This window comes from Merops nubicus, unplaced genomic scaffold (genome assembly GCF_000691845.1).
Source record: "Merops nubicus isolate BGI_N331 unplaced genomic scaffold, ASM69184v1 scaffold11665, whole genome shotgun sequence".
NCBI lineage: Eukaryota > Metazoa > Chordata > Aves > Coraciiformes > Meropidae > Merops > Merops nubicus.
Genome location: NW_008608049.1, coordinates 7,034 through 20,745, shown reverse-complemented (window position 1 = coordinate 20,745; position 13,712 = coordinate 7,034). Strand labels below are relative to the sequence as shown.

The window sequence follows — 13,712 nt, the reverse complement described above, 5'->3', positions numbered from 1 at the left end:
CTACACCCTATCTACATTTGGCTCTTTTCTTTTTAAGGATTTCACTTTGAATTACTTTGTTTACACACTTTCTGTAACCTATCTGTAGAACTTATGAGTTAGTATTGAAGGGATCATTTAAAAGTGATATTTTTAAAGTGAAGCACCATAGAAGGATGAAAAGGTATGTGCCAGTCTTATCATCATATCTGATAGACTGTTGTTTTTAGAACGTATCAGTAATCCTACAGGTTAGTTCATGCATGCATACTTCTGGAAGGCTGGAAGAGAACAGTAATCACTTTGGCTTTGGATGATTTTCTGAAGTGCTCCAATTAACCGCTTAATTATAAAGTTAATTATAAAGTTCAGACTCTAAGTGTTATGAAATACAGGTTTTCTTTAAGAAATTCTGGGGTTTGGATAAGCAGATTTCTGCTGTTGCACTCTTTTTGTGTATTTGGAATTTACATGCTCAGTCCTAGCCAAAATAAGATCATCTGTGTTGTTTCTTTTAAGAATAAAAAATCAAAAATCAAGTTTGGTTTGTATTTTATTTATAATGTTCATATTACTCTGGTCTGAGATTTGGTTAAATATCCAGATTTTTTTTACCTCTACTAATTTATAACTAACCTTTTGTTCTGCATTCAGTATTTTACTTGAGAACCAAGATTATTCTTATTCAGTTATTTCATTTCTTTAGTCATGTGTTCATATGATCAGACTTGATTTTAATTCTGTGAAATATTTTCCAGTTGAAGTTGTTAACTTATTGCAAATTAGCCTTTCCAAAGCTTTAGAAAGCATATAGAAAGAACATTTATAAACTGATGGACTGAAAAAGAGACTGGATAACTTAATGATTTTTTTTCAGTCTTTACACTCATTTACTGATTTTTAATTCTGAGGGCTAAATTATTTTTGCCATATTCCTTGAAAAACTGCTATCAGGTTTATGAGGGCGGCAAGAAGAACACAGTTTCACATGGATAGATACTGGCAGACAGAAGGCTTATTATTATTTCACATACACATATATACAAATTACTTATCTTGTCCCAGTAGTAAATATTTGTGCTAAACTTTATTAGATTTTCAAAAGATTTTTAAAAAAGATCTGGAGGCATTATCATACTTAATATATAAGATTCAAAATTGTATTTTAATGAAATCATAGTTCTTTACTTTATAAACTATTTAAAACTCTTGTTTCTCTTTTCTCATGATCTGAGAGATCTCAAAGATTCACAGAGATTTCTTCAGGTTTCTTAAATTTGCACGCCATAAATTAGCAAATCATCAACATATCAACAGCAATAATCATCTGTTTGAGATTCCTTCCAGAAGAAAACATGGGATTCAGTAACTAAACTTCACAGAGAAAAATAAAAACTGTAGACAGATAGATATGGTAAACAGAAATACAGAAAATTGAAGTTGACAGGCCATCTTGGACTCATTAGACATATGAATTTGATTAAAAATTAAAAAAAAAAAATTAATAATTTAACGTTTATCCAAATACTTTGGCAAAGGTACATTTGTGCAGTAATGAGAGGCATAGCTCCAAAGTGACATGGATTATTGTGTTAAATGATTTGATACAATACATAAGACATTATTTTCCAGTGGAATGAGAATGTAGTAAAAAATCTGACATGGATTGCATTATGATTCCCAGGGGTGTCTCTATTTCCTGTCTGGGAGCCATTCTTCTCATCCCACTATTTCAAATGAAGTCCCCCCTTAGTGATATAGAAAATCTGATGAGTGTTAAATAGACTGACAGTGAAAACAGATAGGACAAACATCCCCCCCCCAGTTTTCTATGCTTATTAAACTACATCCATTATTAGGAAAGCAAGAAAGGAAATCTGGGAAGTGACATGACAATATTATGACTTTTAAAATAAGTGTATTTCAGCGAGTGCAGAAGTGAGATGGCAGAAGTAGTGAACTGACCGGCAAGTTTTAGTGAAATGTGACTTAGTTTTCATTCAGGTTCTGTTGCAGAAAATTAGCCATGACATTTTTGAGTGATATCTGTGGGAAGAAATGCATTGACTCTGTTCATGAATGAAATGCTCAAAAATATTAAAAGATTTCCTAAATCGTGCATTGCTTATAGAGGATTTAATTATTTTTTGCTTCGTTAAGTGTTTAAAAATCTATAAGGCAATATGAAAGTGAGTAATTGTGGGAACATAGAAAGCAATTTATTTAAGGAAAAATATTTTCAGTTTATTTCAAAAGTAATAACAGGGTGTCATGTGCATGTGATATCTGCTGCAGAAAATATTACAAGAAGGAAGCACAGGGTTTGAAGGGATTAGAACAGTAGATTAAGGTTGGTTTGCAGCTGTTTACTCCTACATTTTACTGTAAGCTTTCTAGTCTGAACACTTTGGGCATATTATAACTTTTAACAGTTTTTACCTCAATTTATACTATATTACTCACTTTATTTCTTACAGTGAAATAGCAGTGTTGTATCTAAGTGTTGTGGTATTTTTTATGAGAGCAGAAATGCTTTAGGTAATATTGCCATCACAACTGAATGAAAGGAGGAATATTCATCCTTGAAGCTGCAGTGGAAACCTCTTGATTAATTCAGACCCTGGAAAAACAAGTTCTTTCTTTTATTATTGATGTTTCAGAGGTATGCATCAAGCAAAGGATAGCAACTTTTATTTCCTAACTTGCTTTATAGACAAGCATTGTACAGTTCCTTAGATCCCAAAAATGTAAGACAAACTCATTTAGCTGTAACTGAGCAAGAAAGTTGAAATAAGCCAAGCAGCTCACAGTGAATCACTTCTGATAGCATGCTATTTCAGACAGACTTAATGCAAGCTCTAATATGCTGCTTAAACAAAGCAGTGTGCTATTTATCCATGAATAAAGTATCCGAAATGCACCCTTTCTAGTAGAAATCTCACTTAGGTGAGCATAAAATTTTAGAGGACTCATGTAAGTGAATTCTTCTGTCCTGTTTACATAAGCTTCTAATTAAATGTTGCCAGTTACACATCACCAATATTCACTGAGCAAGACTGAAAGGTGGATTTGTATAAGTACGCTTGATATAATTGCATAGCTGTAATAATTCACAACTAATTAGGGTCTTGTGTGTGACTATGTTTGTCACACTTTATCAATATTTTTGTTCAAGAGAATTTGGAATGATTCCTTCTTGATTCTTTATTTTTCATACTTACATTGGTCACAAAATAAGTCAATATCTGCATCAGAGGTAACTTTCAAATGTCTGACATTAATGGTTTCCCATATATGTTAATCTGATGCATGATACAGTGCTGTTACACTGATTTGTACTGTATACTAAATGTAGCACTTTTCAGTGTTTTCTGGTATTAATTCCTTTTTCTTTACTCACAAAACAAGAGAGATTCTAAAGAGTGTGAAACCTGTAGGAAAGAACAGATTCTTGTCAGAAACAGTTTCTGTCAGAATTAATTGGAGTAGATTCAGTACAGGTAGCAGGAGTTTAGTCTCCTTGATAAATAATTGGCAGCTGAAGCTATGTGGTCCAATTTACAGAAATTAAAGGTACCTCAGACATGTTCTCACATACTGCTATCACATCTCCAGTCACAGAGTAGTCATATTCTTTTATTCAACTGATGATGATACATATTTGAAAATAAATGCTTTTGGCTTCCTGGCAACTTCAGCAATTTCAAAGCTTTTAACCCTTTAGAAGAGAATAATGAAAATCTACTTTCTGACCAACCAGTTAAAGGAGAACAAGTGTTAAAGTTGGTGGGATGTTTATAGACAATTTGCTATATCCTTGAATATTTTTGACTTGTCTCCTTTGTACTAGAAGGTTTCTAGAGCCTGATTTGAGAAACACAGAGAGAAAATAGCTCACAGTTGAATTTTCTTTCTTTTTAAATCGTGTCTAGATTTCAGCGTATTTTATGCTATGTCTTCACAGATAGGAACCATTAATGCAAAAAGGCAAGTTTGGGAATAGTACTCTTTAGTTTCATACCTGATAGAGTTATTTCTTTAAAAGCAACGTGATGAGTCTTTTTTTGGTCCATTCTAGATGAGTGTTCTCATTCTTTCCTTTTGTCATGTATGTAGTGCATAGGCAAGATTTTTTTAGCAGTTTAAAATATGTTTTTCTGGCTCACTCTAGATATTATCTGAATAGATGGCCTTAGAGGACCATCCCTGGGATCATGTTTTCTGTGGAAAAGGAGGAAAAACATGAAATCATGCCTGTTAAGCACATATTACTCTATCTGTATTAATCTGAGAGGGAATTTTATATTAAAATAAAACACATTTAGCTGAAGAAGAGAGAGACATATAATCACATGCATTAAGTTTTCACTGAACTGAACTTAATTAATAGCATCTTAGGTAATGTTAGGTAAATCATAAAAAGTACAAGCAAGTAGAAATATATTGTAAATTGGTATATTTAAAGGCTGTATACAAGTAATAGAAAAAGAAGATCATATACAGAGTCTCTGATGATATTTATTAACTTTTCTTAATAAGAAAAAGTGACTGAGATCCATCCTTTGTTGAGGAAAACAAGTTAGACTTTACAAGTCCCTGTTTACTTCAACCACAGCTACTGGTATACAATAAAAGAATTTAGATAGTCAATAGATGTATATATGATCAGAACACCAAGCAGAAAGACCATGAAGAGAATTGAGCATATGTATTTGATATAAATATTATAGTTTTAAAAAGACATCTAGAGCGATGTGCAGCCACATTTAATTTAGTTACTTGACAAGTGAACACCATGTATTCAACTGAATGCTGAACAGAATTTTGTATTTATTATCTTTGATACATTATGACAGACTAGTTAGAATGAGTTTTTTTTGGGATTCCTTATACTTATTCCAGTAAAATAGATATTTCTCTCAGAATAAACTGGAAAAAGATTTGCTTTTTGTATTGTGTCCTCTGAAGGAAGAACTATGCAAAGATCCTTTTTGAAGAATACTATTCACAGTGAATCTGTTTTCATTTACAGTGTTATTTACATGGATTAAGTGTATGTTCTCAATTACATCATGTCAGAATTCTAGATGTTTTAGCTTTTGCTTCTTTCAGTTTTTTCTTCCTGAAACTGTTTGTATCTGTAGTAGCTTTGGACCTTTTATCACCATTTTTGTTTTCGTTAAAAGAAGCTAATGTGTTTTTTAGCAAAGGTATCATTATGTCAATGCTTGACTGGAAAAAGTTATGTACTGTAGTGAAATTAAACTGTGTAGAATCACAGTTTAAATCAATTGTGTAGATCTGTACTAATTTTTCATATTTGTTCACTGTAATTAATTTTGAGAATGATGAATACACATGGGAGAGAATGGATTAGTCTGGCTTTATTGGTTGCTAGAATATGCCTCCTGATAAGCTTTTGATTCACTATGAAAGATTATTTTTGCAACATCACAATCATGTAATATGAATTCCCATTGGATATTAAACCAGTTTTACCTCTGATATGTAATGCCAATGGCAGCTAACAGGAATCTTAGTCCTACTGAATACTACACTAAAAATGTCTGAATTCCTGAATCATTGTTTTCAATATTATAAGTTAATTTCTAAATTATTTTTTTTTTTTAGAGAATGAAACAAAAAAAAAACCAAAACAACAAAACCAAACAGAAATCATAATAATTTAACTGAAAGTTTATTACTTTTGAGTGAGTGCTGGGGCCGGTGCTTTTCAATATATTCATCGGTGACCTGGATGAGGGATTACAAAGTGCCGTCAGCAAGTTCGCTGATGACACGAAACTGGGAGAGTGGCTGACACACCAGAAGGCTGTGCTGCCATCCAGAGAGACCTGGACAGGCTGGAGAGCTGGGCAGGGAGAAATCTTATGAAGTTCAACAAGGGCAACTGTAGAGTTTTGCACTTGGGAAAGAATAACCCTATGTACCAGTACAGGTTGGGGACTGCCCTGCTGGAGAGCAGTGTAAGAGAAAGGGACCTTGGGGTTCTAGTGGACAGCAGGATGACCATGAGCCAGCGGTGTGCCCTCGTGGCCAAGAAGGCCAATGGCCTCCTGGGGTGTATTATAAGTGGAGTAACAAGTAGGTAAGAGAGGTCCTCCTGCCTATCTACTCTGCCCTGGTGAGGCCACATCTGGAATACTGTGTCCAGTTCTGGGCCCCTCAGCTCAAGAGAGACAGGGAACTGCTTGAGAGAATCCAGCACAGAGCCACCAAGATGGTTAAGGGAGTGGAACATCTCCCTTATGAAGAAAGGCTGAAGGAGCTGGCTCTCTCTAGCTTGGAGAAGAGGAGGCTGAGGAGTAACCTCATAAATGTCTATAAATATGTCAAGGGGGAGTGTCAGGAGGATGGAGCCAGGCTCTTTTTAGTGACGTCCAATAACAGGACAAGAGTCGATGGGGTACAAGTTAGAACATAGGAGGTTCCATAAAAATATTAGAAGAAACTTTTTCAAAGTGAGGGTGACAGAGCACTGGAACAGGCTGCTCAGGGGGGGTTGAGGAGTCTCCTTCTTTGGAGACGTTCAAAACCTGCCTGGACATCTTCCTGTGCAATCTATTGTAGATGATCCTGCTCTGGCAGGAGGGCTGGACTAGATGATCTTAGAGGTCCCTTCCAACCCCTAACATTCTGTGATTTTTCATAAACAGAAACTTAACGCAGAGTTTAGACATTTCTGTTGGCCCAAAATTATTAATACAATATTTTCCTACCAAACAGCTCCAGCTCAAAGCAAAAGATATCCAGTATGTTTGCTTGACTTAAACTCTTTGTGCATGGAAAAAAAAATAGGAAAGGAATATTTATTGGAACAAACAGAGGAAGTTATAAGTCTTCAAATCATGCACAGGACAGACTGGAACAATATAAACTCTCAATGTTTTCTTAATGTACCTAATAACTCTGTCTGGACAAGTAAGAAATTGGTTTTCAATTTCTTCTGCTTCTAAGCAAAAATATAATTTATGTTAAAAGGAGATTTTTTTTTTTTTTGTGGGATTTTTCAACTAAAAATTAATTCCAGTATCTCATCAGAAAATATTGTTTGAAACCCAGGACTTTTTGTTGTAGTCACAGATCAGGACACTGTCTTGCACTGTGTAAGAACATCAAAGAAGAAAAGAATAGATCATGTCCAACTCCAAATCAGAGTGCTAAAATGAAAGCATGGTGCAGATGCCTTCTGACACTTCTAAATGAATCAGTCCTGATGCTCAAAAGCAAGAATATTTAACAGCCGATTGATTTATTTTCACTGGAGCAGATTACTATGAAACCCCACTGAATGGGAATCATAACAGGATTGAATTATTGTGCCAAATGCATCTACTTTTTTTGAGGAAATTTTTGGCATAGATAACCTGTGGAGACATATTCCACCCAGATTTATCTTGTAATCTTATGACCCTGTGAAAAATTCCTTTGCAATAGAGTAATCTGGATTGCACACTTTATCTGACTTCTAGTTTTTCTCTTCAGTTTACCAAGATTTTTAAAATGTGATGCAAATTAGTAACCAAAAAGAACCCGTATGAAGTGAAATCTCCCAGGTAGGAAGTAAATTTTCTGCACAGGAATGTAGTGCCCTGCAAGAGCCCTTGGGAAGAGACCCTGCTAAAGCTAATAGAACAGGATCTATACAAAACATTTGCCTATAAGAAGAAATTATTTCTATTATTAAAAATAATGCACCAAAAGGAAAATCCAATTTCTTAATCAGTAATAGATGGACACATTTGAAGAAAATAATATCTATAGTTTAAAATTTGTTATCTTAGAAAATGTGTACAGAACATATAAGGAATACAAATGAGTATTTTTAGCTGTTATTTGTAATTTTCTTGTGCTTTTGCTTTTTTTGATGCTAGATGGGTTTATGCTTAGGAAAACTGCTGAGTACAACTCTTCCTAATATGTTAGTGTAATGTAGTTAATGAAACTCAGTCTGTTCAGAATTTAGATCTAGTGAACTAGAAAGGTTTTTGACATCTCTTTAGATTCTCTTTAGAATCTGAACTTTCTTGAATTTTCTGTTTACATTGATGTTTTGGATAAAGATTCATCCATTCAGTGGGGAGTGTATCTTTGTGCTTGAAACTGTATTTTACGCTTCTGTGTTGAAGATTGTTAACCTGATGTAACTGTGAGTGCAATAACATGTGCACACACAGTGCTGGCATCTCAGGCAGTTGACCGTTAGGGAAACTGAGGAAGAGTGCTTCTGAAGTAGGTAATACAGACATAGTTTATCCAATACAAAGGCTGCTGCAAACTCTGCTAAGCTGCAAAGATCCAGAGGTAACCTCTTAAGGACTCCCTGCAACAAAAAAAGGATGAGCTGATATATTTTTTTCTTGGTTTCTGACATGGTGCTTACCACCTCATAAAACAGGAAAGCTTTAACTTGGGGATTTTTGTGGTTCTCAGTGTTTACAGTCCAAGAACTTAGTGCTATGTAGACTCACTGCACCAAAAACAGATTAAAATTGAACAATATCTCACTGAAGCCAAAGCAGACACGCTGGATAGCTAGTTTTACAATAAAAGCCCTTAGCATTGAGTCCTGTGTTTAATAAAACACAGCGTGATCAACATCTCATACAAATATATATTCCCTGCCTGTTAAAAAGAATGAAACCATTGACGTTTTTGTCTGCCGCTATTGCTATAATTACACCTGAATCCTGGTGATGTCACTAAAAACTCCTGCAAGAGTGTTTGAGTTTATCATATTTCAAAATAAAGCTTTAAAGCTCTGTGCTACATTGTTTATGAAATTGTTAATAATAGAATCATATCAGGTGTGCTGGACTGATACAATAGTTTATTCTATTTTTTCCAGTCACCATGTGAAAAAAAACCCTGCAAAAATAACAGTACAAGATGGTGACATTATTCAATGTGTGATATGTATTACTGATTTGTTCTTTGTTCTGCATAATTATCCCTTGTTCCGTGAGTTGTATGCACTTTTCAGACACATTTCATCAAGCATCAATTATGAAACAAGAACAGACTCCTGTTATAGCCCATTACATAAGTAATCATTGCTGCTACCTATTATTTGTTTTCCATACTGTGTTTTCCACAGAATGATTATGAAGTCGGTGAGGATGGAATGGTGTACTTCTAACCCTCGGAATCACTTTGCTTTGCATTTGGCAGTTCAAGTGCCAAATAAGTTTGTGAAATTGACTTTTTGTAGCATTGTGCATAGACTATATGACTACAAAAGAAAAGCTGACCTTCTATAGTTTGGAAATTGTATCTATACCACCTTGTCCCTGGCTTCTGAGATTAATGTGGCTGTTTGAAGTGTTACCAATAGGCATATGAAAATCACCATGTCTCTTAAACCCATGATGGTAATGGAATCTGGGGCAGAGTTTATTCCATGAAGGAAGTTGTGAAACAATGTAGGATATTCTAATAATGAATTTTTGGACATTGCTTTCCAATAATAAAGGAGCAAAGATTTCTTAAGTCAGGAAGAGTGCAGTTTCCTAGGCCTTTTCTTCAGCCTCTCAGAATTTAAGATGTAGCATTCAAGAATGTTGATGTACATATATATTTGGCTTCCATCTTACATGGTCAGATACATGTAGTAATGAAAACACAGAGCAGTAGGAACCTTTGTGAAATCACAATCTGTGCAAATTTGATTTTCTAACTAATCTGTTGGAATGGTGCAATAACTAATGATTTCTTATTGTAAGGTACTCTCCTTGTAGGAGTGTTTTTTTTACTGTTTATGCCCTATAGTTTTTGAGCTTTGCACTTTCAGGCATAAGTGCCTGCTTTCAACCATGGAAAAATATATAATTTTAGGGAGATTTGCTGTCTCATTATGTCATAAACCAAAAATGTAAACAGTAAAGCTCAGAAGGGGGGAAAGATGTGGAGAAAGATGTGTAAAATAAAGAAATATGACTTTGAAAGGAGCTGTTTAATATGGTGTATAAACATATATATAAATTATGCCACTTATTGTTAAATGTGTATAATATGGCTTGGCCAAATGTTTTTTTGCCAAATGGTCTTTACAGGTGAGAGTGTATATGTATTTCTCATTGCAAAGCTCATTTTGAAACTGATGTTTTCCTTCTTTGACTTCATGGAATAGGACTTAGAGAATCATCAAGAAGAGACTAATACTCTTTTTCAGCCAATAAATTATCATTTCCTTCTCAGCTTGCTTTATCTTTTTTTGCAAGATTAACTCTGCTTTTTCTGTAACAGGCACATAGTTGTCTGTGGTCACATAACACTTGAAAGTGTGTCCAACTTCCTGAAGGACTTCCTGCACAAGGATAGGGATGATGTCAACGTAGAAATCGTCTTTCTACATAAGTGAGTAATCTTTCAATATTAGTCTTATCATCTGTTTCTAAAACTTATGATCTTTCAAGTGCCAAATTACCATAAAATTAATATTTACAATTTTTTTATTAACTATATTTTGAAAAAAAGAGTTGTTTTCTGCAATTTTTTAGACCTCATTGTAAGTATAGGTATTTTGAAGACAGGCTTCAGACTCAGTTTTGTCAGTTGTGAGGTGGATAGCTAAACACATGGTTGAAGGGGCAATATTGAAATACTAGTAAATAGTTGTGGCAATTTTCTTTGGTAGCACATTTTTCTAGCAAAACTACAAAAAATGTTAAAATCAGCAACGTCAGTGAAAAATACTGTATGTCTTGTGAATACATTTTCACCTTTGATTTCACTAGGAGAAAATGTTTATTTCATATTGCAAAATATTGATAAGAAAAATGTAGGTGCAGATTTAGTTCTCATGTAAGTGAGATATATTACAGATATAGTGAATATAGAAAAGAAATTCTTGCACAGTGATAATTAGTACCACTCTTTTGCCTGTAAATACATACCTACACACATTTGGCAGCAAGTTCTATACTTCTTGTCAAAGAAAATTATTAAAAAGTTAAAGAATCACGTGTGATGATTCAACACAGAAAACTGGAAAACTAAGGATTGTGCACTTGCATATTTTTTTTTTTTTAATCTAGTCCTTTAAAACTAAACTAGAGAAACCGAACCAGAGATTGACTGTTAGCAGATCTATCAGATTTCCACAGTGTAAAAGTGTGGTGATAGGAATCAGGAAATTGCGTATACACAGAAATGGAGTTCAGCACCTGATTACTTGTTTGTGCCTGCTTTCTTCTGTACCTTCACAGATAAATATTTGCATGTATCTCTTGTTTTCTTATGAAATGTAGCATCTGCCATGACAAAGTTCTCATGCACTTACTACATAGTTATTAAATCCCTTCTATTTTAATGAGTGGCATCAGAAATGGTATTTGCAAGATTGGTACCACATTGTATAATAGATTGTTATCCATTACATTTTTTTTGTTTGTTTATGTCAAAATGAAATGAGACAGAAAGTCACAGCATAATTATGCTTGTTTTAATTGTAGCTCATATAGGCCCCAGGGTCCCTGTAGGTTTCCTTTTCTCTCCTTTTGCTGATTTTGCATTGAGCTCTCTTATTTGATGCAATTGGGTGTTTTGAGAGTGGTGGGGACATGCAAAGGATGATTGTCTTACTAGACAATTTCTGTAGAGAATGCTGTGTGGGGATATTTTCAAATGCACTGTAGACAGAAATAAGGAATTGAAAGCAGTATAGTCTTTAAGTACTGCACAGTGTTTCCACACCACGGGTTAAAGCATCTGCAGAAGCCTGAATATCCAGAATAAATATATGGATTGATTGATTGATGAAAGAAGGAAGTGGGGCAGTTATGGAAACTGACTTCTCATTTGCTTTTGCGTTTGCAGTATCTCCCCTAACCTTGAGCTGGAAGCTCTTTTTAAACGACACTTCACTCAGGTGGAATTTTATCAGGGTTCAGTCCTTAATCCCCATGACCTGGCAAGAGTGAAGGTAAAAACTGTTGTTCTGTTCTTCTGCTAATTGGCTTTTATGAAGTACTCCTTGCATTACTTTGAAAAAAGAAAGAGAAAATCTCTCTTTCACATAACGTAAAAAGATAGTTTTTCCATCTCTTAGCTTGCTTAATAGAGTATAATATTTATCCTTATAAACCTTGTTTTCCTTATCCTTAAATTTTCAAATCTACAGTAACACTGTGAATTAAGATATGTTGTCTGCCATTCTGTTGAACTTTTAATGAATTTTTCATTGGGATTTAGTTCAGGAGTGTATTTTACATTAGTGTTTGATACAATAGAACATTGTCTTAGAGTGATTGCTTAAAATGCTAGTCTTACCTTCATCAGAAAGGTTATAAAGTAATTTTTCACCTGTCAAACCTTTTTTTCTGTTGTCTGTAATCCTGGGGAAAAAAAAAAAAAAACACAAACAAACAAAAAAAAACCCAAAAAACCAACCAAACAAAAAAAAACAACCAACCAAAAAAAAAAAAAAAACCAACAAAAAAACACAAAACCACAGTTTAACATTTTTTGTAGCTAAAATGAGCTGATTTTATTGTCTGGAACTCACTATGGTTAATTATTTTGTACTCTTAAAACAAAGCATGAAGCTTAAGTGAAAAAAATAAATATGGCAAGCTGTCAGATACAGCATTAACCCTTTTTTTTTTTTTTGTGGTTTTCATTTGATTTGGGGGTTGGGGTGTTTTTTTAGTCAACTGTAAATTGGCTACTTAAGCCAAGAATATTTTAGTGCCTTGTTAAAACTTTCTGGAGTACTAATCACGTCTTTTGTCCATTTTGGCTGCATAAATTGCTTAACCTTTTGCAGCCCAACACACACTGTTTCAGTTCATCACAACAAAATGCTCTAATTATGAGCGTAAAATTGTGTGTTCTGTGTTCCACCCTTCTTTGTGTTCGTATTTGGTTGTATACACTGAGAAATACTTTTGTCATCTGCTTTGAGTTAAATAGAGCTAAGGTTTGTGTGAACCTAGAGATCCTATGAATAGATCAGTTCTGTTCCTCTGCTTTCTAAAACTGGTGCTCAGGTTCTAAATCAACGGTTCAGATGCCTCTTCCTGTCTTTAGTAGGAAGGTACTTAAATTCCTGAACAAAGCTGGAAGACTTGCGGGACCACTGTACTAATATAACAGGAACTTGCTGTGCGTTTTGGAGGTCTAATTTACAAGAGATACGTCCAGCAACACCTTCATGCCTCAGCTGATACTAAGAAAGAGTCAGTAATTGAACTACTGACCTGGTCTGAACATCATAAGCTAGTTACAAGAAATTGCTATTTGTGTATTAGAGAGCTGTTATAATCACTCATGTTAACTCATGATAGCCAGTGAACATTTTTGATTAACAGTCCTAAGAACTGATATTCACACTCATACAGGCAGTGTTGGATTCTCTTAATACTTTATGATAAAAGAAGAGCTGGAAGGAGATGTTGCTATTAATGTTTGCTTTTTCTTTGGTGTCTCAGATAGAGTCAGCAGATGCGTGCCTAATCCTTGCCAATAAATACTGCGCTGACCCAGATGCTGAGGATGCCTCTAATATTATGAGGTAAGCTCATTAATTTTTGTGTGGTTTTGGTTCTTAACTCTGATTAGGTAACTTCTGGTGTCCAGACAGGCTACAGCTACATACAGCTTTATTGCTGATCTGTTGCACTTGAAGAACATTGCAGGATTATTTTTAGGGGACAAATTAAAAAACCGTCTCAAAAGTTCAGAGATGAAGATGCTCTAAATTCCTACCTAAA

At 34.4% G+C, this 13,712-nt stretch overlaps 1 protein-coding gene across 1 annotated transcript in view; it reads left to right on the top strand.

The window, feature by feature from the left end:
• The window catches only part of LOC103772818 (calcium-activated potassium channel subunit alpha-1), a gene marked incomplete at both ends in the record, with an annotated part of 117,435 nt that overhangs the window by 99,646 nt on the left and 4,077 nt on the right, over nucleotides 1–13,712 (top strand). Inside the window, 3 exons of the mRNA XM_008940161.1 lie at nucleotides 10,246–10,356; nucleotides 11,818–11,923; nucleotides 13,431–13,513. Of these exons, the coding sequence (XP_008938409.1) occupies nucleotides 10,246–10,356; nucleotides 11,818–11,923; nucleotides 13,431–13,513 (300 nt within the window). The remainder of the gene's footprint in view (nucleotides 1–10,245; nucleotides 10,357–11,817; nucleotides 11,924–13,430; nucleotides 13,514–13,712) is intronic.